This window comes from Lissotriton vulgaris, chromosome 4_1 (assembly GCF_964263255.1).
Source record: "Lissotriton vulgaris chromosome 4_1, aLisVul1.2, whole genome shotgun sequence".
In the NCBI taxonomy this organism is placed as follows: Eukaryota; Metazoa; Chordata; class Amphibia; order Caudata; family Salamandridae; genus Lissotriton; species Lissotriton vulgaris.
The window spans coordinates 1,249,431,518-1,249,458,643 of record NC_141691.1 but is presented as its reverse complement, the minus strand read 5'-3'; the positions used below and the strand labels follow the sequence as shown (position 1 = coordinate 1,249,458,643).

The following is a 27,126-nucleotide window of genomic DNA, read 5'->3' as shown; positions in this document are numbered from 1 at the left end:
TGTGATGGTGTGTGAGGGTGATGTTGTGTGAGTGTGATTGCGGGTGGCGTTGCATGTGTGAGTGGCGTTGCATGCGTGAGTGGCGTTGCGTAGTTGAGTGGCGTTGCCTTGTTGAGTGCCGTTTCCTTTTTGAATGGCTTTGCATTTGTGACTGGCGTTGCATGTGTTAGTGTTGTTGCATGTATGATTGGCGTAGCATGTGTGAGTGGCGTTGCATGTGTGAGTTGCGTTGCGTGTGTGATTGGCATTGCATGGGTGAGTGTGGCGTTGTGTGTGTGAGAGTGGGCTTGCGTGGGTGTGAGTGGCGTTGTGTGTTTGAAAGTTTTTCTGTGTGGGTAAAACTGTTACTGCATTGGTGTGAGTGGCGTTGCATGTGTGAGTGGCGTAGCATGTGTGAGTGGAACAGCATGTGTGATTGGCGTTGGATGTGTGAGTGGCGTTGCATGTGTGAGTGTCGTTGCATGTGTGAGTTGCGTTGCATGTGTGAGTTGCGTTGCATGTGTGAGTTGCGTTGCATGTGTGAGTGGCGTTGCATGTGTGAGTGGCGTAGCATGTGTGAGTGGCACTGCATGTGTGATTGGCGTTGGATGTGTGAGTGGCGTTTCATGTGTGAGTGGTGTTGCATGTGTGAGTGGCGTTGCGTCCGTGAGTGGCGTTGCATGCGTGAGTGGCGTTGCATGCGTGAGTGGCGTTGAATTTTTGAATGGCTTTGCATGTGTGAGTGGTGTTGCATGTGTGAGTGTCGTTGCATGTGTGAGTGGCGTTGCATGTGTTAATGGCGTAGCATGTGTAGGTGGCGTTGCATGTGTGAGTGTCGTTGCATGTGTGAGTGGCGTTGCATGTGTGATTGGCGTAGCATGTGTGAGTGGCTTAGCATGTGTGAGTGGCGTAGCATGTGTGAGTGGCGTTGTATGTGTGAGTGGCGTTGCATGTGTGAGTGGCGTTGCATGTGTGAGTGGCGATGCATGTGTGAGTGGCGATGCATGTGTGAGTGGCGTTGCATGTGTGAGTGGCGTTGGATGTGTGAGTGGCGTTTCATGTGTGAGTGGCGTTGCATGTGTGAGTGGCGTTGCATGCGTGAGTGGCGTTGCGTTGTTGAGTGGTGTTGCGTTGTTGAGTGGCGTTGCGTTGTTGAGTGGCGTTGAATGTTTGAATGGCTTTGCATGTGTGAGTGTTGTTGCATGTGTGAGTGTCGTTGCATGTGTGAGTGGCGTTGCATGTGTGAGTGGCGTTGCATGTGTGAGTGGCGTTGCATGTGTGAGTGGCGTAGCATGTGTGAGTGGCGTTGCATGCGTGAGTGGCGTTGCATGCGTGAGTGTCGTTGCATGTGTGAGTGTCGTTGCATGTGTGAGTGGCGTTGCATGTGTGATTGGCATAGCATGTGTGAGTGGCTTAGCATGTGTGAGTGGCGTTGCATGTGTGAGTGGCGTAGCATGTGTGAGTGGCACTGCATGTGTGATTGGCTTAGCATGTGTGAGTGGCGTTGCATGTGTGAGTGGCGTAGCATGTGTGAGTGGCACTGCATGTGTGATTGGCGTTGGATGTGTGAGTGGCGTTTCATGTGTGAGTGGCGTTTCATGTGTGAGTGGCGTTTCATGTGTGAGTGGCGTTTCATGTGTATAGACGTGATTTTGTTTATTTTTTATTTGTTATGCCACCTTTCTAGAGAGCAGGAGAGTGCACCAGTGGATAGAAGCAGAGCCCTGCAAGCTGAGCGTCCTCCCAGGTGAGTGTGAGTGAGTGTGTGTGAGGCTGAAGGTGTGTGATGGTGTGTGAGGGTGATGTTGTGTGAGTGTGATTGCGGGTGGCGTTGCATGTGTGAGTGGCGTTGCATGCGTGAGTGGCGTTGCGTAGTTGAGTGGCGTTGCCTTGTTGAGTGCCGTTTCCTTTTTGAATGGCTTTGCATTTGTGACTGGCGTTGCATGTGTTAGTGTTGTTGCATGTATGATTGGCGTAGCATGTGTGAGTGGCGTTGCATGTGTGAGTTGCGTTGCGTGTGTGATTGGCATTGCATGGGTGAGTGTGGCGTTGTGTGTGTGAGAGTGGGCTTGCGTGGGTGTGAGTGGCGTTGTGTGTTTGAAAGTTTTTCTGTGTGGGTAAAACTGTTACTGCATTGGTGTGAGTGGCGTTGCATGTGTGAGTGGCGTAGCATGTGTGAGTGGAACAGCATGTGTGATTGGCGTTGGATGTGTGAGTGGCGTTGCATGTGTGAGTGTCGTTGCATGTGTGAGTTGCGTTGCATGTGTGAGTTGCGTTGCATGTGTGAGTTGCGTTGCATGTGTGAGTGGCGTTGCATGTGTGAGTGGCGTAGCATGTGTGAGTGGCACTGCATGTGTGATTGGCGTTGGATGTGTGAGTGGCGTTTCATGTGTGAGTGGTGTTGCATGTGTGAGTGGCGTTGCGTCCGTGAGTGGCGTTGCATGCGTGAGTGGCGTTGCATGCGTGAGTGGCGTTGAATTTTTGAATGGCTTTGCATGTGTGAGTGGTGTTGCATGTGTGAGTGTCGTTGCATGTGTGAGTGGCGTTGCATGTGTTAATGGCGTAGCATGTGTAGGTGGCGTTGCATGTGTGAGTGTCGTTGCATGTGTGAGTGGCGTTGCATGTGTGATTGGCGTAGCATGTGTGAGTGGCTTAGCATGTGTGAGTGGCGTAGCATGTGTGAGTGGCGTTGTATGTGTGAGTGGCGTTGCATGTGTGAGTGGCGTTGCATGTGTGAGTGGCGATGCATGTGTGAGTGGCGATGCATGTGTGAGTGGCGTTGCATGTGTGAGTGGCGTTGGATGTGTGAGTGGCGTTTCATGTGTGAGTGGCGTTGCATGTGTGAGTGGCGTTGCATGCGTGAGTGGCGTTGCGTTGTTGAGTGGTGTTGCGTTGTTGAGTGGCGTTGCGTTGTTGAGTGGCGTTGAATGTTTGAATGGCTTTGCATGTGTGAGTGTTGTTGCATGTGTGAGTGTCGTTGCATGTGTGAGTGGCGTTGCATGTGTGAGTGGCGTTGCATGTGTGAGTGGCGTTGCATGTGTGAGTGGCGTAGCATGTGTGAGTGGCGTTGCATGCGTGAGTGGCGTTGCATGCGTGAGTGTCGTTGCATGTGTGAGTGTCGTTGCATGTGTGAGTGGCGTTGCATGTGTGATTGGCATAGCATGTGTGAGTGGCTTAGCATGTGTGAGTGGCGTTGCATGTGTGAGTGGCGTAGCATGTGTGAGTGGCACTGCATGTGTGATTGGCTTAGCATGTGTGAGTGGCGTTGCATGTGTGAGTGGCGTAGCATGTGTGAGTGGCACTGCATGTGTGATTGGCGTTGGATGTGTGAGTGGCGTTTCATGTGTGAGTGGCGTTTCATGTGTGAGTGGCGTTTCATGTGTGAGTGGCGTTTCATGTGTGAGTGGCGTTGCATGCGTGAGTGGCGTTGCGTTGTTGAGTGGCGTTGCGTTGTTGAGTGGCGTTGAATGTTTGAATGGCTTTGCATGTGTGAGTGGTGTTGCATGTGTGAGTGTCGTTGCATGTGTGAGTGGCGTTGCATGTGTTAATGGCGTAGCATGTGTGAGTGGCGTTGCATGTGTGAGTGTCGTTGCATGTGTGAGTGTCGTTGCATGTGTGAGTGTCGTTGCATGTGTGAGTGGCGTTGCATGTGTGATTGGCGTAGCATGTGTGAGTGGCTTAGCATGTGTGAGTGGCGTAGCATGTGTGAGTGTGGTTGCATGTGTGAGTGGCGTTGCATGTGTGAGTGGCGTTGCATGTGTGAGTGGCGTTGCATGTGTGAGTGGCGTTGCATGTGTGAGTGGCATTGCATGTGTGAGTGGCGATGCATGTGTGAGTGGCGTTGCATGTGTGAGTGGCGTTGCATGTGTGAGTGGCGTTGGATGTGTGAGTGGCGTTTCATGTGTGAGTGGCGTTTCATGTGTGAGTGGCGTTGCATGTGTGAGTGGCGTTGCATGCGTGAGTGGCATTGCGTTGTTGAGTGGCGTTGCGTTGTTGAGTGGCGTTGAATGTTTGAATGGCTTTGCATGTGTGAGTGTTGTTGCATGTGTGAGTGTCGTTGCATGTGTGAGTGGCGTTGCATGTGTGAGTGGTGTTGCATGTGTGAGTGGCGTTGCATGTGTGAGTGGCGTTGCATGTGTTAGTGGCGTAGCATGTGTGAGTGGCGTTGCATGTGTGAGTGTCGTTGCATGTGTGAGTGTTGTTGCATGTGTGAGTGGCGTTGCATGTGTGATTGGCGTAGCATGTGTGAGTGGCTTAGCATGTGTGAGTGGCGTTGCATGTGTGAGTGGCGTAGCATGTGTGAGTGGCACTGCATGTGTGATTGGCGTTGGATGTGTGAGTGGCGTTTCATGTGTGAGTGGCGTTGCATGCGTGAGTGGCGTTGCATGCGTGAGTGGCGTTGTGTTGTTGAGTGGCGTTGAATGTTTGAATGGCTTTGCATGTGTGAGTGGTGTTGCATGTGTGAGTGTCGTTGCATGTGTGAGTGGCGTTGCAGTGGCGTTGGATGTGTGAGTGGCGTTTCATGTGTGAGTGGCGTTTCATGTGTGAGTGGCGTTGCATGTGTGAGTGGCGTTGCATGCGTGAGTGGCGTTTCATGTGTGAGTGGAGATGCCCCCTACAAACAGAGAACAATTTTTTTTAAAACAAAGAGGTGTTCAAAAGACAAAACATAAAATCCTTGAATTGAAAATGCTTTATATGAGGCATGCAACAAGGTATGGTGAATAGTTTTTTCCGATTTGCAGAAAGATGCATGTGAATTCAGAGGAAAATCCCAATTTTCTGCTGGATTGGCAACCGCCTAGAACCATTGAAAAAAAAAGAGGAAAAGAGATGCAGACAAAAGGCGCACACACCCCTCATTCCTCAGAGGTGGAAAGGATGTTTTTGAGGCCCTTAGTCTGTGATACCACTACCCGACCTGAGTACCAAAACAACAGTAATTTCAGGTGGAGATCCCTACTGTGCTTCCCCAGATGCTGCTGAAGAGGGATACTACAACCTTTTCAAAATCAGCTGGTGAGGAAGCATTTACCACAGCCTCCAGTCCTACTGAGAATTATTTGGCATTCCATTTCTGGTCATTCACAAAACTTAATGCCAAATCACCTGCCTCGCCCAACCTTGACAGCCGCTTAATTAACATTTGTCTACGTCAAGCTGGACACTAGCTTATCATATCTCCATACACTTCTAAAGAAGTGTTAACTATATCAGCATATAAAAATCCTTTAGAAGTAGTAAGAGAAGATGGAGGACAGGGGGCAAAGCTCCTTCGCATTCGATCTCATGTCACACTACTAGTGATATAAGAAACCAATGCTAAATAAGTAATCTCTTTAAACCTGCATGTAGATTAAATTCTTACTCAGATTTTGCTTTGATGGCAAACTTTAAAAATTGTGGATTTTTGCCTTTTTCCGCTTGATTTCTGACAGTTAATTACACACTAGTCCATTGCAAGCCATGGAAGTAATTCAATCAATTTAAACAAAAGACAAAATAAATTACCTTTTGCATTACACTTTTACAATCATGTGTCACAACCAGATTAGAAAGAAGAGTAAAAGCCATCTGCTGAATTGTGCTGTTCTCTGGAGAGAGCTGTGAAGCCAATTTCACAATACTGTACATCAAGGAGTTGCTGGATGGGCCTCTCTGGGAAGATGGCATGAAATTTACTGAAGCAACTGCGCAACAAAGTGAGGCACAGCCTGAAAGAGAGAAACATCACATAATTAACGAATGACACATAACTAAGTTGCTTGAACATTTAGAATTCTGAAATGATTTTGACAGGTTGCAAGGCAATACATGCAGTATTTGGGAAGAGACCAAGCTGCCGGAAAAGTCTGCTTATAAAAGGGTTCTTTCCACTACACTGTTTCACTCAACCATAATAAATGTCCTAATATTATCCCTATTGTGGAAAGACCTTTATAAAAGTAGTGTGGCTAAATGTGCTCTTTACAGGTGCATGACCCATCACTAACAGGCCCATGCGTCCATTGACCTAGATGCTTTTTTGACATTTCACTCTATACATGTTAAGTGAAATCTCAGTAAACAGGTAATCATGCTCTGAAATACTGGAGAATGTTGCTGAATATATTTAGAGTGAACACAATGCACCTCATTCCTAAAGCATCACATGACAGTTTCTTGGCCCAGATCACTTTCTGTGTCAGTACAGCTGGGCACTCAGGGTTCAGATACACATCCATTACCATGCAGAGAGAGGGCTTTTCTGTTTCAACAAATCAATATTTGACCACTTAGAAATGGGGGCCATGCTCTCTTCTGGTGCTGACCACGGGTTTTAGAGTAGAGTTTTTCTTTTTTGAGTTCAGTAGGTTTGTTTCTCTGAAGATGAAAATGAAGAACTTTCGCGATTTCTATTTTTTGACCTGGACCTTAAAGCAGAGGGAGTAGTTTCTGTCCTGTAACTCCAGTTCTGTAGTAGGGGTATCTCTGTTATAGTCATAATCTAGTGAATAGTCCCGCCCATGTGCGTGGACCCCGGCAATCAAAAATAATCTCTTAAGTTGTCAAAATCATGCAGAAACTGCAAAGACACTTAAGAGAGAATTTAAAGACAAATAATGCAGCCTATATCCACAGGCTACACTGTCCAGTACTTCAACTAGAAATTCCACCAAAAATCACCACACACAGCCCAGCCTGCCAGTTTCTACCATAGAGAAACCTGCCTCCCCCAGTCCTAGACTCAGGAATGATAGAGAGGAAGGTAGGGACAGACAAGCCCCATAGGCTGCCATTATGTGGCTTAAATAGGATACTGTGCCTTTAAGAGAACTTTCCAGACTTCTCCCAGTATCCCAGAATGCATAGCAGGTCCAACTTACTTTCAGTTCTTTTTGAAGGCGTACAAAACGCCAGACCTGCCGCATTGTTCACATGAAGAATTCTCCACCAGGGAGGAGGGAGGGCGCTTATGACTATAACAGAGATACCCCTACTACAGAACTGGAGTTACAGGACAGAAACTACTCCTTCTGTAGTAGGGGATCTCTGTGTATAGTCATAATCTAGTGAATAGAATGGCAAGCCCATCCCCACAACTAAGCGGTGGTGGAGAATAAGTACATAACGCCACTATTGTGCGAACAAATTCCGCAGCGAAGCCTGTCCAACCTGAGCGTCTGCCCTGGCGTCAGTGTCCAGGCAGTAATGTTTAGCAAAGGTATGAACCGACTTCCAAGTGGCTGCCTTGCAGATTTCAGCAATCGGCACGTTACGGAGCAGAGCCGTCGTGGCAGCTTTGCCCCTGGTGGAATGAGCCTTAGGCTTACCTCCTAAGGTCTTATTAGCTTTCTGATAACACAATTGTATGCAGGACACAATCCACCTAGAGATGGACTGCTTAGAGGTCGCAAGACCTGTCCTGACCGATCCATAATTGATAAACAACTGGTCAGACCTACGGATATCTTTGGTTTTGTCCAGATAAAATTTCAACACCCTCCTAACATCCAGAGAATGGAGAGACCTCTCCGCTGGGGATGAAGGGTTCTGAAAGAACGTAGGTAAAGTTATAGTCTGGTTGACATGAAAGTCAGAAATAACCTTGGGAAGAAATTTAGGGTGAGTACGCATAACAACCTTAGCAGCATGAAATACAGTATAAGGTTCATTACAACACAACGCCTGAATTTCACTCACCCTGCGGGCCGATGTAATGGCCACGAGGAACGCCGCCTTCCAGGACAGGTGCTGCAACGAAGCCTTATGAATAGGTTCAAAAGGTTCCTTCATCAATCTGGACAGCACCACATTCAATTCCCATGAAGGCGAGGGAAGCCTGACAGGAGGGAATACTTTCTTCAATCCTTCCAGAAAATCTTTGATCACGGGGATCTGGAAAAAGGAAGTCTGTGAAGGGCATTTCCTGTAGGCAGTCAATGCAGCCAGATGAACCTTAATGGAATGCACATTAAGGCCAGACTGCGCCAAATGTAAAAGGTAAGGAAGGATGACATCTTCCTTACAGGTCGTAGGATCATGGTTCTTAGACTGGCACCAGATACAAAACCTCTTCCACTTGTAAGCGTATGAAGTCCGAGTGGAAGGTCTCTTGGACTCCTTCAGTATGTCCATGCAATCGTCGGGCAGATTCAGATGGCCATGCCGCCAAACTCAAAGACGAGAGGTTGGGGTGTAACATCCGTCCCCCGAACTTCGTGAGAAGGTCCGGCCTGCACGGCAACCGGATGTGAGGAAGGAGAGACCGGTGAAGTAGGTCCGTGAACCACCACTGCCTGGGCCACTCCGGGGCGATGAGGATCATCCGAGCCCTGGACCGGGCTAGCTTGATGAGCACCGCCGGAATCAGGGGAATGGGAGGAAAGGCGTACAGAAAGCTGTTCGTCCAGTCGATCCATAACGCATTCCCCAGCGTCCCTTGCTGGAAGTACCTGGAGGCGAAGTCTCTGCACTTGCTGTTTTCGGCGGTGGCGAACAAATCTACGTCTGGAGTTCCCCACCTTGCGAAGACTTCTCCTAGTACTTCGTCGTTTATGACCCATTCGTGGTTTTCCTGAAGCAGTCTGCTCAGTGCGTCTGCCTGAACATTCTGCACACCTGGTAGATGGGTGGCCGTTATCGTCAGTCCTCTAGCTAGGAGCCAGTGCCAGATCGCTTGCGCCTCCTGCGACAGAGTGCGCGATCTCGAGCCCCCCTGCTTGTTGAGGTAATACATCGTGGTGGTATTGTCCGTCTGTACAAGCAGAGCGTTGGTCTGGAAGGACGGAAGAAAGGCCTTCAGCGCCAAGTGAACAGCCCTGAGTTCCAGGAAATTGATGTGATACGTGGCCTCCATCGGTGACCACGTGCCTTGAATCTGTAGAGTCCCGGAGTGCGCTCCCCATCCCAGAAGAGACGCATCCGTCACGACAGTCTGCGTGGGAATGTCCTTGTGAAAGGGAACCCCTCTGAGGAGATTCTCCGCCGAACACCACCACTTCAGGGACTGAAGAGCATGCAGCGACAGGCGAATCTTGTCGTCCCAAGATCCTTTCCTCTGATCCCACTGATCCTCCAAGCACTCCTGCAGCGGTCTCATGTGCAGCCGTGCGTGCGGCGTCAGGAAGATACAAGAGGCCATCGATCCCAGTAGAGAAGACACCGTCCTCACTGTTGTAGATGGAGTCGTCATAAGAGCCTGAGCCTTCCGAAGGAGTGATAATCGTCGCTCTTCCGAAGGAGACACGCTTGCTGACAGCGTATTGATGGAGGCTCCCAAGTACTGTATGCATTGGACCGGAGTCGGGACAGACTTGGCAATGTTGATGTGCAACCCCAGCTTGTTCAAGAGAACGCACGTCTTCTGGAAGTGTGCTCGCGCTTCCGAGAAGGAGGATGCCTTGATCAGCCAATCGTCCAAGTACGGGTAGACGAACACCTTGTTCTTCCTCAGGTGTGCCGCTACCACCGCCATGCACTTCGAGAATGTCCTTGGCGCAGACTTCAGTCCGAATGGGAGTACTGTGTATTGATAGTGATTGGTGCCGACTTGGAACCGCAGGAACTTCCTGTGTTTGTGTGCAATGGGCACATGGAAGTAAGCATCCTGTAGGTCTATAGCGCAAAGCCAGTCTCCCTGTTGCAACTGAGGGTAGATCTGGTGCAACGACAGCATGCAGAACTTTTCTCTGCGAATCCACTTGTTTGCCTGTCGCAAATCCAGAATGGGCCTGAACTCGTTCTTGTCCTTCTTGCGAACCAGAAAGAACCGGGAGTACAGACCTCTTCCTCTCTGAGACAGAGGTACGTCCTCTATCGCCCTTTTCCTCAACAGGATATCCGCCTCCGCCTGAAGCTCGCGCAGCTGAAACTGCGAGCTGACCGGGGGAATCGCTGGAGGAGGGCAGGTGAACCGAAGACTGTATCCATTGCAAACAATATTCAGCACCCACTTGTCCTGAGTAATTTTTCTCCACTCTGCCAGAAAAAGTTGGATGCTTCCCCCTACCGGAGTGGGTAACGGATCCGGGGGAAGTAAGTTCCTAGGGCCTAGGCCCTGCCTGGCCCTTGGGCGCCGAAGCCGACTGCTGGCCTCCTCTGCCCTTCTGCCGCTTCTGGAACGGCTTACGGAACGGCTGCTGCTGCGAGTGCCCCGAAGCCTGTCCCCGGCCTCGGCCTTGCCCTCCGAACCGCCGTTGGAACGGGCGGTACTGCTTCTTGGTTTCCTTGGGCTTTTCCAGGCCCACCGCCGTCAGTGTTTCGGCCTCCGCCTTCATGCGGGCCATTTCATCATCTGCGTGCTTCCCGAAGAGGGTCTCCCCGGAAAACGGCAGATTGGCCACCCTCTGCTGCGCGTCCGGTTTCAGGGACGTCAGCCGGAGCCAGGCGTGGCGCCGTTGGTTGATCCCGTGGCAGAACCCGTGAGCAGCCAACAGGGACGAGTCCGCAGCCGCGCTGATTATCTGGTTGGCCACCAGCATCCCCTCACTCAGGACCTCCATGAAGTCTTCACGCTGCTCCCGAGGTAGATGCTCCGCAAAGCGCTCGAGGGAGTCCCAGAGGGCGCGGTCGTAACGCCCCAACAGAGCCGTGGCACTCGCCGCTTTCATGGATGTCGCGGAAGTCCCACAGATTTTACGCCCCGCCGAGTCCATCCACCTAGACTCCTTGTCCGGGGGAACCGTGGAGGTCGGGGTGGTGGAGTGCTGCTTGCGGGCCGCCGTGACGATGACGGAGTCAGGCGGAGGCTCCGCTCTCAAGAAGGCCGGATCCGAGTCGGGAGCCCGGTATTTCTTCAGTAGTCTGGACGGGGCCGCTCTCGTCACAGCCGGGGTGAGAAACAGCGCCATTGCCGGTTCTTCCAAGCCCGGCACCAAGGGCAGGAGGGGACGAGACATGTGCCTCTGATGTAGAGTCTCGAAAATGACGGACGTCTTCGGAGTAGGCACTGTCAGTGTAATGCCTAGCTTCGCCGCGCCCCTCAACAGGACGTCTTGAAAGGCAACCAGGTCATCTATCGGGGACACCCTGGTGTCCGGCGACCCCGACAGCGTAGGTGAATAGTCCCTGGTCCCAGACGATCTCGTGCGGGAGCGAGATTCGCGCCTCCTATGGCGGTGTCTCGACCTCGTGGAAGATCTGCGCCTAGAGCGAGAACGAGACCTGCCAGCTCTAGGGCGCTCCTTCGGTTTGCGAGGAGGGGTCTTCCGTGGCTTCTCACGGGGACTCTTTGGATCCTCCCGGGGCTTCGGTTTCGGGGTCCCCTTGGGAGGAACAGGCAGTGACGGCAGTGAAGCGGACCTCGGCGGAGGCACCACCGGCCGTGGGGCGGGCCCATGCGGTGGGACCGGAGGTGGAGCAGGATCCTCCGTAGGAAGTGGTGGCACGGGCGGAGGGTCCTTCTTCGGTACGGGTGGAGGAGGAGGAGTCCCGGGTCTAGATGGAGTGTACACTTCCGAGTACACCGAGCCCGGTGAACCTTTAGGGGACGGGCGCGGAGATCCATCCCCATCCGCAGGCGACCTCTTCCTCTTGCGTCCACTGGAAGTGGCGTGACTCCTGGGGCTAGAGCCCCCTCTGCGTCGTTTGGGAGAGGGAGACCTACTCCTCGACGCTGACCGCTGTCTGCTGGACGCAGAACGACGCTTTTCCGGCGTCGAGCGGCGCTTCCTGGACTCCGGCGTCGAACGTCGTCCCCTCGACGTCGACCCTCTCATCCTCGGCGTCGAACGTCGACTCCTCGACGTCGATCCCCTCTTGCGCGACCTCTCACGCCGTCCTCTCGACGTCGGGCGGTCCGCCCTCGGCGTCGATCGCCGTCGTCGTCTTGATGGTCCCGACGTCGAGGAGCCCCTCGACGTCGATCGGCGGTGTCGCCTCGACGACGATCGGCGGTGTCGCCTCGACGACGACCGACGGTGTCGCCTCGACGGCGAGCGTCGGTGCCGCTTCGACGGCGAGCGCCGATGCACGTCCCTGCGCCTTCGGCGTCGGTATGAAGACCTCGACGTCGACGAAGACGATGACGTCGACGGCGGCTTCGACGTCGGCTTCTCCTTCGCCGTCGAGTCGTCGCGCCGTCTCGACCCGGAGCCCCGGGGAGACGGGGAGCACGCCGTCGTCATCCCTCTCGACGCCGCCGTCGAAGCCTTCGACGTCGACGGAGAATGGGATCGTTGGCTGGACTTCCTGCCCCCGGGGAGCCCCCCAGGGGCCTCAGCAGAGGCAGAGGGATCCCTCCCAGGCTGCCCAGACCCACCTGCAGCACGTTGGCGCCTATCCTCCAGGCCAGCCAGCCTGATCTTCAATCTGTCCCTGAGTGTCCTAGCAGAAAGTTGCTGGCAGATCACACACTCCTCAGGGCCATGATCTTCTGGAAGGCACACGATGCAGACATCATGGGGGTCGCTTTTGGCCTTCTTCCTCTCACATGCTGGGCACTTAACAAAAAGGCCAGGCATTTCGGAGCCCCAAAACGCCTAAAAAACAGCACAAGGGTGAGAAGAGAACACCAAGCAGTAATCACAGCACTTTTAAAAGTCAAAAAGTGCAAAAACGAATTCAATAAACCCTTGAAAAAGGGAGAGCTCAATGCCAGGGTCCTGTAAGCAGGAGCCGGAAAAAAGAACTGAAAGTAAGTTGGACCTGCTATGCATTCTGGGATACTGGGAGAAGTCTGGAAAGTTCTCTTAAAGGCACAGTATCCTATTTAAGCCACATAATGGCAGCCTATGGGGCTTGTCTGTCCCTACCTTCCTCTCTATCATTCCTGAGTCTGGGACTGGGGGAGGCAGGTTTCTCTATGGTAGAAACTGGCAGGCTGGGCTGTGTGTGGTGATTTTTGGTGGAATTTCTAGTTGAAGTACTGGACAGTGTAGCCTGTGGATATAGGCTGCATTATTTGTCTTTAAATTCTCTCTTAAGTGTCTTTGCAGTTTCTGCATGATTTTGACAACTTAAGAGATTATTTTTGATTGCCGGGGTCCACGCACATGGGCGGGACTATTCACTAGATTATGACTATACACAGAGATCCCCTACTACAGAAAAAGTGTTACTGTTGGGAATGTCATGGGCCTGGTACAAACAATAAATGTGCTGTTGGCAGTGCTCAGTCATGGCAACATTTCTTTGGTCGTAAAATCTGTAACTCCTTTGGGGACTTGCTGTGCATGACCACTGAACTAGGGAGCACACGCCGCTTGTTTTCAAAACACAAGCCTCAGACTTGTGAAAGAAATATCAATGAAAGCTTATTTAAACGATTATCCGTATTTGCTTGCTGGATTTCATTTTGACATTGTTTCTGCTGCTCGGATTTCTTTTTTCTGCCTAAATGAATTGTATCTAATCTTCAAACAAACTGGAGCTTTAACAAGAACTAGTGCAGTTCCAGGAGGGAGGAAATCGTAGACAGCTGTCAGCAATGGTCTTAGGCATTGAGACACATATTTCGTTACAGTCAGAAAATAAAAATGCACAAAGAAATGGTGGGCCTACAAACATGAAACTATATGATGATCGCTTTTGCATTAACACCCTGACAAAGAGAAAGATTTGACGTAAGACCCTTTTTACTGTACGTACATGTATAAATACCATAAATAAAAAATTAAAACAATAAAATTTAAAAAAAGCATACAAAGCGAGGACAATAATCATTGCTGCGGCATCCATTTCTCGGGTGCTTTTGTCTGCACTTGCCACCATAATTCAAAAGAGCATTGACAAAGCCATGTCAGACTACCAGCAACATTCTATCATATCTTATGTTATGTATTTATATTTAATATAGCGCACAACTCACCTGGGGGCATTTCGGCGCTGTAAGCAAGTATCAGTGAAAGGGAAAAAGGGTTATTAAAATAGATGGGCTTTAAGTATTTTCCTGAATTTATGGTAGTTTGTACAAGTACTGGGCGTGTAGAGGGAGCCTGCTCCAATAGTAGGGGGCAGGGTGGGAAAAGCCTTTCCTCCGCTGCAAGCATACGGCTGGGTGTGTAGGTTTGAATTTTCGTTGTAGGTATATATTGGCTCTTTCACGTTTACGGTGTTGTAGGTGAGGCAGCAGATTTTAAATTAACACCTTTTTTTTCACAGGCAGCCAGTGCAGTTCCTACAGCAACGGGGCTGAAGAGGAACCCGCAGGACAGTTAAGAACGAGCCTGGCCGTGGTGTTTTGGACTACCTGAAGTTTGGCAACTAGGGTCCCATTACAAGCTGCCAGAAAGGCATTGCCATAATCCAGTCTACTTATTACTAAAGCTTGGACTAGAGTCCTTCTGGCACAGGTTGGAAGAAAAGGAAATATTCTGCGCAAAAGACGCATTGCATGATAGCATAATCCAGTGCTGGCCAAAATGTGTTCTTTCATCATTAAAGCTTGGTCAAATTTCAGACCAGGATTCCTCACAGATAATTTGGGCAGTGGAGTGGCCCAAAATTGTCCAGACCACCAGTCATCTGTCCAGATGGAGGCAGCCTTTCCAAGCAGCATGATCTCAGTCTTTTCTGCATTCCATTGCAGATAGTTCTCGTTCATCCAGTTGGAGATGGCTACCATGCCAAGGGCGAAGCGCTTTATTGAAGCAGATGGGTCCGGAACAAATGTGAACAACATCTAGGTGTTGTCTGCCTATGATATTATTTGAAAGCCAAACTGCTGTGCGATATTAGCGAGGGGCGGGGGGGGGGGGGGAGGGACATAGAGATACTAAATAGAGTGGGGCTCAAACAGGAGCACTGTGGGACACCTTTGTCTAAGCTCGTTTTGGAAGAGGAATATGGGCTCATGATGACAGTTTGATGTCTATCATTCAAAAACTTTTGGAGCAATTTAAATGCCGGGCCTTGTTTGCCGATCAGATAATCACTTGCGGTTCTGAAAGCGCTACTATTACTAATCAATGAGAAACTGGAGTATACAAATTGTTCTTACTGCCACTCATTGTAGGGAGTGGCAGTTGTCACCCACTACCTGAAACAGGTAACGTACTCACACAGTACCGTAACATATGACACAGTTTGACTCAGGTACAAGATATACAATTCTATTTCTTGATGCGAAATATACGTATATCGAATGTGTAGATTTTTTAAGGCAGCCTATGTGTACCTTCCTTCTTGTTATTCGTTCTTTTTTAATCACCCTGGCTGCAGCAGTCACAGTAAGCTAGAATGTAACAGTGCAAAAAGAGGGGAGGCTGTGTTGCGCTACCTCCAAGTGTTTTTTAACATACCTTGACTCTCTTCACCTGACCACCTATCATTTTGGCTGTACAGTTATATATAGACTTTTAACCTTCCTGGCCTTAAACCATAACTTTCATGTAACTTTTTTAGACTGTTTTCCTGTTCGCTTCGTCTTGTGCCACCAAGGAACTGGGTGATATTGCCTTATTTATCTTCTATTGTTGTGACAAATGCAGCTACTGCTAAGCCTAGTGCTTATGTAAGCTTGGGATTCGTTTTTTCAAGCATCTTGCCTCCTGCTATTTAAATATTTTTGTTGCTGCTCATATTCACATGACGGGCATGGCTGTCTGCTATGCATAGATGTTTACCAATGCCATCCATCTCTCCCATCTGCAGGAAGCCTCCACTACTGGTCTATATAACGCTAAGAGGTGAGGGAATTATGCTGGTGTAAAACAAGCCCGTGTATGGGTGAGCATCACTTATAATTTCCCCTTCTTACTTACATGGGAGTAGCCGTGCGCTTTATAAATACCAAATAACATAACATAACATAACATGGAGGCTTTTTGCACACTGCTCTTCCTTCTGGTGGGTATATCAATTTGCAGGGGTAAAATAAACAGACCGACCTCCTAAAATAGATGGAAAAAAGGGCAGGGAAAGAGGAGATTCTCCCTCTGGCAGTGGAATTAACATCTACACTGCCAGATATAATATAGTGGTGAGGTCTTAACATGCCGTGCAAGACATGCTTACAGTTACCACACTAACAAATGCAGTCAACTAGCTATATTGGAACGCGAAAAGGGGGGGCAGCGTGAAGTAGGGCGACTCTTTTCTAAAGGCCATTTTCCATCTCCCTTCAAGTTCTCTTGGAGTTCTAGTCCATGACAGGAAGGATATGAAAGGGTGGAGCATGACAAGCAGATCAAAATAGGATCGCGTAACCTTCAAGTTAATTATGTCACCCTAAAATTTAAAATTAAAGGTCATTCGTTTGAAGCACAAATAATTTTAAGGATTAAATTAAAATCTGTATTAAAGAAAGCAGTTCATAAATGCTCAGCACTAACTCTCCTTAACTTGAAGAAGAGAATATTTAGCAGAAAAGGAGTGTCAGTGTTGAGTAGATGACTTACAGAGTTTGGAATATTTTAACTCACCAGATGTGATTCCAGTAATGTTACTATTCATTCAACAATTATAATACAATGTCTGCCTTTTTATATCTTCCTCACTCCTTGTTGATACACAGAGAATTTTGCATTTGCAATGTAAAGTCACACAATCATCAGCAAATACAAACAAAATCTGCCACACCTGCTGGATAGTCAGCTGTATACACACAAAGCAAATGCAGAACTGCTTGCATCAGTGAATCGTCCATCAAAATCCAAGGCCAAAGCGAATGCAGGATTGGAACAAGGTGAACTTCTAATGCTGCAGCCTGCGGCGAAAGAATAAAAGGTGTGGGGTTACAAACAACACCCAGCTCTGCATGAAGGATTTGTTATAAAATTATTTGACCAAGTAGGAGACGCACATCCTTCTTAATTCTCAGAAGTCTGATGCGTACACCATGACTAAACAAAACCGTTTTCAAAGTTTGGTGGCATGGGTACCATCTTTTATCCCTAAACATGATTGGGCTAAATATGAAATCTCACATTGGTTTTCTTATTCTCGTAACATAGAAACCATGTTCGATCCCACAACACCACCTTAGAATCAGTGGTGTTCCAAACCTTGTCTCACACTTTAAGTCCTGCATATGATTGGGTTAGGTATGGAAATGGAATTGTAAATAAACCAAAATGTTGAGACTTTAAGGGAGTGCATGTCATCTACTCTGTACATCTAACACTACTCTACGAGCATTGCCTCCCTCGCCCTAGAATCACCTACGATTGAAAAATTCTGCCCCCTTCCACATCCTCGCTTGGTCAATCATTATCAGAATTTTACATAGGCAGTTAGGTACAAATTAAAGAACAAATTACTTACCTTCAGTAACGCCTTATCAGGTAAAGACTATATCTAGCTGCAGATTTCTTACCTTAGAATTTCCCCAGGTGTCAGACTGGAACTGGTAGACATTTTGTGAGCAGTACCCCTAACCACTGTTAGGGAGTGCCGACTGGCTCCACGTCATCCGCGTTGGAAGTAATATCGCCATACCTATATAGGCTTCACCAAGGAGTGCAGCCATGAATTACTTTTCAGGATCCTTTGGCACGTAAATAGTGAACCCCAGAGAATGTAGGAGGTTGACTGTACTCTAGATGTGGGAGACAACAGCCTGGGGCGAGCCCGCCTTCAGCAGCCAGTTATCGAGATAGGGGAAGACTGGCACCCCTGACCTGCACAGATGAGCTGAAACCATCAGAATCACCTTCGGGAACACCTTCGGGGCACTTGTAAGGCCAAAGGAGAGCACAGTGAACTGAGAATGCTTCTGGCCTACTGTAAATCGCAGGTAGTACCGGTAGGCAGGCAACCACAAAAGTGAAAATGGGCGTCCTGCAAGTCCAAAGCTACCATCCAGTCTACAGGGCAGACAGGACCTGAGCTTGAATTTTTCCTTTTTGAGGAAGTAGTTGAGGGCTCGGAAGTCTAGGATAGGACAAAGGGCTTTTTTTGAGCCAGAAAGTAGCAGGAATAACAACGTCAGCCTACTTTTGGCACCAAAGCCCTCTCTATGACTCCCTTGGTTAAGAGAGTCATGACTTCCTCCTGGAACAAAATCAAATGATCCTCTGTCAGCCGGTTGTAGGATGCAGACATGGAGGGAGAGGTGGTCTCGAAGGGGAGTAGCCTCTTCAGACTATGTGATGGACTGCCAGTAGTGGATCTGATGGCTGATCTGCCACCACCTTAACGCCCATGGTCTGGAAGGGCGGGACTTGGAGGGTTTTGAGCTGCAAGGGGGTGCTGGTCTGACCCGAACTCTGGCCGCCAGACCCACGTGGTTGGAACAAACCGCGCAGGTGCTGCTGAACTTGTGCGGCTAGTTGGCTGGGTATGGTTGGCACAGATGTAGGACCATTGCCCACCGCCACCGCCCTGCTCCAGGTGACCCACATTTCCTCACTACCCACCCTACCCCAGAGATCTTGGTAGTCTCCTTTTGTGGCCGTAGCCATAAAAGGAGCAAAAGACTCAATGGAGAAATGAGGCCTAAAGACTTGGCTGTATCCCATGAGTCCTTAAAGTGCTCCAGTGCCGGGTCTGCCCTATCTCCAAAGAGACAGGTGCCATCAAAGGGCATGTCCATGAGTGAGGCTTCGACTGTCCCTTAAAAGCCAGATGTTCTCAGCACGGCGTGGCGTCTGATGCCAACATCGATGAAATTGCTCTGCCCAGCAAGTCGGTCATGTCAAAGCCACGTCGAATGGAGAACTTTGCTGCATCTCTCCCATCTGACACTACTTGGGAAAGGATGTCCCGGGCCTCTTCCAGGACCAGTGGCAGCACTTGCGCAACCGTTTCTTACACAGTGTGGGAATAATGGCCAAATAAGCATGCTGTGTTCACCAACCTGGCTGGCGAAAGACAATATTTTCTTGCCGCAACTTTTCAGCCTTTGCGTTCCCTATCGGGGGGAGCAGAAGAGAAAGCGCCATGTAACTACCAATCTCTCTGGGGTAGGATGGGTAGTGAGGAAATGTGGGTCGCCCGGAGCAGGGCGGTGGCCGTGGGCAATGGTCCCGTTCCCAGTAGGACATCCATGAGGGCCTCATTAAAGGGAAGCAGGGCTTCCGAGGAGGAAGCTCTTGGTTGTAGCACCTCCAACAAAATGTTGATCTTGACCGCTACTGAAGGAAGCTGATGGCGAAGGACCTCAGCCTCCCTTCATCCCACATGGCATAAGTTGCTCCCTCCTGCGTAGTCAAGGTAGTGGAAGAAAGCATGCCAAGATCTGGAGAAGTATACCGTCCAATGGCCTAACCAAATTCCTCATACTAGTAATTTCCCAATCAGTCTGGTCTTCTAACGGGTCCAGTGACCCCTCCCAATATTTTCCCACTCCTAGTCCTTCAGAATTAGGTTGAGGAAACGACTTGGGACCTACAGGGACTGTCGGCGCTGGAATTGGCTTCAGGAGTCACAGTACAGGCTCCGGGTCAACAGGACGGGGCTGACGTAAATGGTGGGCGGCGGTGTCCTCAGGAGCTGGGGAAGGTCGCAATGGCACAACCGGCGCCGGTCCGGATCCATAGGGGGCCATGACTATGGATTCAACGGCGCGAAACCACGTTGGGCCCCCTCTGATCACACTGGGCCAGAAGGCGCACCAGTGGGGTCAGGCTGCCCAAAAATGAGGCGCATGGCCTCATAACATTCTTTAAGTTGTGCGGGGGTCACTCCAGTTCTCAGAAAATCGGAGAGGTGATGAACTGCAGGTTCTGGAGAACAAGGCCTTGAAGGCTGAGGCTCTTCTGTCGCGTTGGCTGACGGTCGGGGAGAAGTCGAAGCACCCTTCCACTTCTTGTGTTTTTAGTGCCTCTTACCTGACTGTCCTGAAAATTTCCAGTGGGACGACGAGGACTAAGGACTCCTGGAGCGGTGCTGGGAACTCGGGACTGTGACCTCAGAGGAGTTGAGCAATGCAGTGTCGCCTACCAAGCTGCAAGGAGCTTTAGGGACCACTCCTTCAAAGCCTTCTGAGCCATGGCCCGGCAGTTGGAGCCTGACTTCGAGTCACGGTCGCACTCCAGAGACAAACCAAATGCGGGTCTGTCACCGACATGGAGCGATGAAGGCAACACTCGGCTTGAACCCCGATGTCTTTTGAGACATAGTATACCTACACACTAAAAAGGGGAAGACAAAAAATTGAAAAATTCATGCCAAAAAGTGACAGAGGGTAGTTCTCGTCACAGATAAACACTTGACTGCTGCGGAAAGAAAAAAACTTCAGTCAGGGTGCTAAGGTGGAGCCCATATAGGTGACGCAGACGTCACTTCCAGCGTGGAAGATGCTGCTGACGTCACGGGAAGCAGACCAACGCCATCTACTGGCACACAGGGGTATTGCTCGAAGAAACATATTCCTGACCCAGTCCGACACCTGGGAAATTCAATGGTAAGGAATTTGTGGCTAGATGTCTCTTATCAGATTTTAGTATCTCAGGGTCCCACTGACACTAGGAACTCAGATTCGTCTACTGGGAGCCAGAGTAAGGACAAAGAAGAGTTGAAGTTGTGAGAACAGATTTCCTGCACCAAGATTGGCACCAAACCCTGCCTGGCTGCTTGCACTGCGACAAACACAATGATTTACTAATCCAGAAGCTGACCGCCTCCCCAAACCCTTGGAGGACTGTTCCTACCTTCAACAACCAAGCAGTATCGCCTTTTGGGGGTGGGGGAGAGTCATTCCCCTGCATCTGCAGGCACTGAATGCCCTGACCCGGTAATTTATGTTCCTGGCCATAGGGTCCACCGAGGGAGGAGCAACTGGGAAGGAAGAGGTTGTCATGAGTCCAGATAGCCCTGTCGCTCTCGCCAAGTCTTGAGCCGCTGACCCCTCCTGTAGTCCCACAGCACAAATACCCTGGGTACCGGAGTCTTTGAAACTATCAGGGCTTGTTCTGTGTCCAGTCCAGACACCACCGACGCGACAACGACCTGCTGTTGAGGGACTTCAGGATCCAGGAGTTCCCCATTGAGCGTAGCTCTGCTGTCGTGTTCTCCCCAGCTTTCTAGTGAACCAAGTGAGAGGAGCTAACCACAGGGACCCGCCAGACAACCTTTGTACCCGAGCACCCTTAGATCAGGTTAAACTTGTGCCTCAGAGACCTCAAGAGCTGAAAGCCTCTATGGTTTCTGCTGGACTTGTCTCCAAGTCCCCCTGTGTAGTCTTTCTTTCACAGATACTTTGCAACTAACTTTACCAATTAGCACACAAGGCTACCAATGTGACCAGCACCTCTGCACCCGAAATCACTAGGCAGGTAAAACCGAACTGCTGGTGGTTTCCTGAACCTTGGTCCCCATGCACCTAAAGTCCCAAAAGGCACCGCCAAGAAATGCTAGCAAGTATATGCATCCAGTGTATGTTTCTACCAAAAGATAACATTACTGCATTTGAGGCTCATAACACAAAACTGTTATTTGACTGTATTTTCTATTTCTACATAAATCTATAACTCTGAATGTACTTACCTAATTCCGAGGACCTTGGTGTTTGAAATAATTAAAAAAATCTATTTTATTTTTCTAAATTGGCCTCAGATTTATTTTTAATTGTGTGTCTGGTTTATTGACTCTGTGTGTACAACAAATGCTAAACACTACCCTCTGATAAGCCTAAGCTGCTCGACCACACTACCACAAATAGAGCACTTGGGATTATTACTTTACGCCCTGTAAACCAATAAGAGTCATTTGTACTTTTTGCATGGTGTGCCCTTACATTGGCAATACCACATAAAAAGCCAGCTTCCCTGTGGAAGAGTGTCAAATGTGTCACCCCCCCCCCACACACACACACACGGGTCAGAATGTGGAGACCCTTGAGGTGTGATGTCAAGACGGTCCCATGGAGAGGCAGGTGGGGGGGACGAAGGCTGAGGCTGAGGAATAGGGCAAGGGGATGGTTCTGCATGTGGGAAGAGGCTGGTAGCCTTATCCGCTTTCTTGTGTGGTATTTGAATCAGAAAGACCAAGGCCTCCTTGAAGGACAGTTGATGTTTTGAGGGGGAACAGCAGGACCATAAGGGCAGAAAAGGCTGCTGCCCCTGCGGGGCTGGATGAACAACTCTTTCTGCCTTGAGTCGAGCTACTCCTGCAGCTTATGAAGATTTGGCTCCATTGCGCCAGTGTCTGATTTGCTGGTTGATGCCAAGGTTTTCAGCTCTGAGGGTACTTCTGGTTTCGGGGCTGAGGTTCTGCTCAGCACCAAGGAAGATGTGGTTGGTGCTGAGAGTCAGCTCAGTGCCAGCATCGGAGTAGCCCACACCGAAGAGGTTGGCCTCAAAGGCTTCATTGGTGCTGAGCTGGGCCTGGGCAAAGCATCTGCAGTGGTTTTACTGTGCTGACCAAGGCCCGAAGGCCTTGTTGCAGGGGAAGGAGAGGCAAGTGTTGTAGGTGGCCTTGTTGTGCTCAGGCAACAGGCACAGGTTGCAGATCTGATGGAGATCGGTCTGAGGATACTTTGCATGGCAGCGAGAACAATACTGGAATGGCATCCGTTCTATCACCAAAAGGCATGGGGGAGAGACGCGAGTAGGCCCAGAAGGGTGAGGCTCATGAGGGGCCGCGGTCGACCCAGACCTCGCTTGAGCTAAGTAATCAAGTGTCGATTTGAGTCAAAAGTAAGGGAGAAGCGATCTGAGCACAATATTGACAGTGGGAAGGAACTGTGTAAACCTAAATGAGCACTGTGACAGTGTTGACCTGGAGCACAGAAGCACATGTCCGAACCCAACAGTGGAAAGAAAACAATGCAATGACCATGCGCATTAACTTCAAGAGGAAGAAACACAATAACTTGTGACTCAAAAGACGTCTTCGAAGAAAAACAACTTGCCCACATCCAGATCCAAAACTAGATGGCAGCAGTATGTACAGCATGTGTACCTACAGCCACTCATGCCTTGAACATATTGTTTCTGCACTGATCCTGTGAGATAATCACCTTACTAGGAGGAGACAGGTGACTCTGCCATTCCCAGATTCCAATGTACTGGATAAAGGAGGGAGTTTAATTGCCATCTGGTTAGCTTGATTTTCTCAAGTAACCTCCTGCAGGGATGTGGTGGCACAGAGACTGTTTCATGAACTACATGAATAATATTCTTACTGAGCACACCCATGAACTCTCTCATACATATGGAAGAAAGTATGTACCACTCACACTGTGTGGACCACCACCCACCTCACTCTTGCTGATCAAATTACATATCAAGATGTATTGTCAGAAAATAGCCTAGAAATGCAGGGGAGAGAAACAATGGTCCACTGGTCCTCTGCATAGTTTATTTCCCGCCTGACAACATGGACATAGGTGATCCTGGAAAAGTTTGCTATGGCTGCCAGCCAATGGGCATTTCTGCCTAACACAGGGTCAAGACTATTTGTCTGGGTGCCCATATTCGATCATTTGTGACCTACTTTTTTCCCATGGATGATATGGTCCCCAACATGGTCTGCCATTTACAGCCAGGAATAAAAGATGACGGAAAATTTGCACAGCCTAACTAATAAAGGGGTTGCCATGATTTTAACTTGTACTCTGGATCTAATAGTGAGCAAAAGGTAAAGTAATGTGAGGTAATTGCTTACGTATTGTAACAGATCTTCTATAAAGCGCTCTGACAGCGCTCACCCTATATAAAGCTCCAAATAAATAAATACAGATTCTGAGTTTAGGTATTTACCCTCAGAGCTTCAAATCACTATTGTCCTACCTTTCCTCAAGAAAACCAGAGCTGATCCCATCCAACACTGGAACCTAGTGCCCCATTCCACAATTTCCATTGACCACATTTCTCAATTCCTATATCATATCTGTCAACTTCCAATGCGGATTCAGAACTCTACACTCCAATAAAACTCTAATCGGTCACATGTCCAACTCCTCGACCTTTCTGCAGATTTGATAATGTCAGCTATGTTACTCTGTTTTACAAATTCGCCACACTGAGCATAACTTACTTAGCGCGCAACTGGTTTTCCTTTTCCTTTTTTAGGTCGAGCAGACCTAAAAAGCACGCGAAGCTGCTTTTGTCTGCAAAGACATCTTTTGCTGGCGTGTCTGGGGAAATGTAAGACAGCGTTCAAGCACGAGCTTCGCTGTCTCAGATTCCTCCTTGAGGGCGCGCACGTCGCCGTGCCTCATATTCCCATTCGCAAACAAAGCCACACTCACGCATGCGCACATACACAGCCATACACACACTGCATACACACACGCACCCCCCCTTAAACAGACACACGCTGCATACACACACGCACCCCCCCTTAAACAGACACACGCATGCACAGACACACTCAAACAGACACACGTGCGTACACCCCCACCCTCAACCCCACTCACCGGGCTCCTCTCCCCTTACGCATGGGAAGGCACTGTGGAGCTCTGTGCCAGAAGGAGCGCTGTCTGAAATCACCGCCGCCTCCCACAGCGGCATTGTAGGGAAATTCAAAGTTGCCTCCCCGTAAACACCGCCGCAGCCCGGGAACTTCGGGAGCCTCAGAAATCCCGAGCGCAGCTCCTCTGACGTCAGACGAGGAGCCGTGCTGGGATTGGTGCCGGTGGGGCCGTTGCCTGGAAACGGAAGACTCGTCGACGCCGGGCGGGAGGGGATTCTTCGCTCCTCACCCGGGCAGCGCCTGCTTTTTTTTAATCAAGCTACTAGATTTCTCTGCGATTATTTCATGATGGCGCATGGCTGGGAAACGCTTGCTGCTTGGCTTCAGCCTTGTCTTATTTAGGGAAGTCGCCCTTCGGCCAGGGCTGAACTTATGGTTGAAAACATAATTGTATGGCACAGGTTGCACAGGGCAGGCCGAGACGATAGTGACACGGTACTGAGGGCTGCCACTCACCCGCTGTCACCAGTCTGCACTCTCAGAATTTAAAGTTAAAAGGCAGCTTGGTCAGGGGCGGACGCAGAGCAAATGACTACAAAAAACCATGAACGGAAAGACATACAGCGCAGCACGTGAACGTAGTTACTAGTCATCCTGGGTGAGAGAAAAACGTGTGCTCCACGTAGAACTTCTTTCCCCGTGGGTATTTTTATTTTTATATTTTAAACAGCTTCAGCATCCTTTCCTTTGTGATGCCCCGCCCCTTGGGTCAATCACCTGCAGGCCACAGATACCGCCCTTAGCAGGCCTGCTGGAGGGATGCGGGCTGCTCATGTTCTCTCTAACAGTACCGTGCACTAAGCCTTCCTCCCTTGCACCGGTGTCATCCTCGTTATCAATAAGCTGAAGGCCACCGGCGACCCTCTCAAAAAGCATATCACTTCACCCCTCCTGTAGTTGCTTAGAGATCCGACACCTGCGACACCTTATATGACTCCTGACATTTTAGATAAGAGCACATTGCATGCTGCAATTATGATTGTCCATGCCGATAATCGTAACAATAAAACTACAGGTCCCAGAATGCAACCTGCTCTTGGCTAAAAATCCAGGACCGTTGGGGTGTCACTCAGGCAAGACATGAAATCACCAAGTAGTAGTGGTCCTCCCAATCGCCATCGTCCTGCTAGCCATTAGTGGTTTTTCTGAGGCAGGGCCTTGTGCACGTCCATGGTGAAATGTGCATTTCCATATCTAGTGTGTGATTTTGGAATCTCAGCGCTCTGCTATTAAATTATCAACTTTTCAGTAGTACTTGAATGTACTATGTGTCAATCAGCATCCTTGATATTCTAGAGCAGCCACAGCTGCAACGTCACCCTTTTAAGTGTGTCATACGTCACATGGACAGCCAGTCCCGACTTCTTATTCAGCAGCATTTACACTACAGCCTGTAGCCTGCACGGATACATACATGTAACATGGTCTTTTGGGGAATGTTTGTCTAAAGATACTCGCCTATTCGCCTTGACAGAAAGGCTTGAAAGGGATGGGTCAGACCAGCTACAGTGCAAGTGCAGACTTTGTGTAAGACCCTGAGCAGGGGACATTCAATGTGTCCCTCCCAAAATTAAAATCTGAAAAATTTATTATTAGGAATTGAGAAGATGTCCGTAACTCTGGCTCAAAAGTCCATATTGGCAGCGGTCCATGCGTCCTGAGTGACCTGAACATTCTTAAAGTTTGGTTATTGCCGCCAAGTTGAAATTAAACATTATTGCTTCATTTTCAGAGGTCCCCTCAGATAGCATCTTCCTTCTGCTACTTATCAACACTGATCACCTCTGTCAAAAGAAGACAGCTCTTTCCATTGTGCTAGAGCTCAGAGGCACAGTTCCACTTCGTCAGGCCACGTGGTCCTGATTGGTGGGAAGCAGGGTCCAACTGGGACACAGAACAGGTCCGGGCACCAAAATAACAAGCATTTGCAATGCAATAGGTCTCGTATTTGCCAAATTTTAAGCTATTGGCATTGTAAATGACAATGCCTTTTATTTATATGTTTTCAAAACCAACACATAGATAAAAGGTTTGTCATTTACATTGCCAGTAGCTCAAAGTCTCGCAAATGCGAGACCTATTGCATTGCAAATGCTGGTTGTCTTATGGTGTTCATCTTTCTCTAGACCTCCCAAGTGAAGTTCCTTAAGGCTCAGTCCTATACTTCTATTTTTACAATACATCCCTAGGACAAACTCTTCATTCAATGTCTTCTATCATCTATATGCTGAACACACACACACATTTTCTTCTATTTCTAAACTTCAACTCTTCACCCCAAATCAAAATCTCCGACTGAATCACAACCATTGTGGAATAGATGTCTATCTGGTACTTTACTGTAACCTCCCCAAGACACAATAGTTTATTTGTCGGCTAAAATAGAATGGTCAAATCTATTGATTCCTACTCCATTTCCACAAGAACACTCATCCATATAGCTTTGGCTAGAAACCTTGGTGTGTATTTCAACACAACTATGACCCTATACTCTTATATTATTTCCAAAGACAACACTACCTCACACCAAGTACAAAATATCTATAAAATGTGGTCCTACCTTTCCTTTATAGGACGAAAGCATTATACTCTTTCCTCATTCTGAGCAAGGTCGACTACTGCACCAGCCTACTAGTTGCCCTTCCTCAAAGTGCATTCCTTCAACTGGGCAAAGTATTAGCTTTGATTTAAGAATCTTTATCATCTTCCCAAGAATTTTTCAGCAGTCAACAATCGTCCTCAAATTGACTTGTCATGTGCAAAAACAAGGCAACTAACAGATACTGTTTGAATAATCTAGATCTTCTTGTGGTCCTCGAACGTCCCGGAGGTATGTAACTGTTACCACAGATTTTTTAGCACGCAGTA

General features: G+C 49.0%; 1 protein-coding gene across 1 annotated transcript in view; it reads right to left on the bottom strand.

The window, feature by feature from the left end:
- Nucleotides 1-27,126, bottom strand: part of RTTN (rotatin) — a 1,129,552-nt gene that overhangs the window by 99,995 nt on the left and 1,002,431 nt on the right. The window contains exons 45-46 of the mRNA XM_086965450.1: nt 16,480-16,606; nt 5,491-5,693 (exon numbers count right to left, since the gene is read on the bottom strand). Of these exons, the coding sequence (XP_086821576.1) occupies nt 5,491-5,693; nt 16,480-16,606 (330 nt within the window). The remainder of the gene's footprint in view (nt 1-5,490; nt 5,694-16,479; nt 16,607-27,126) is intronic.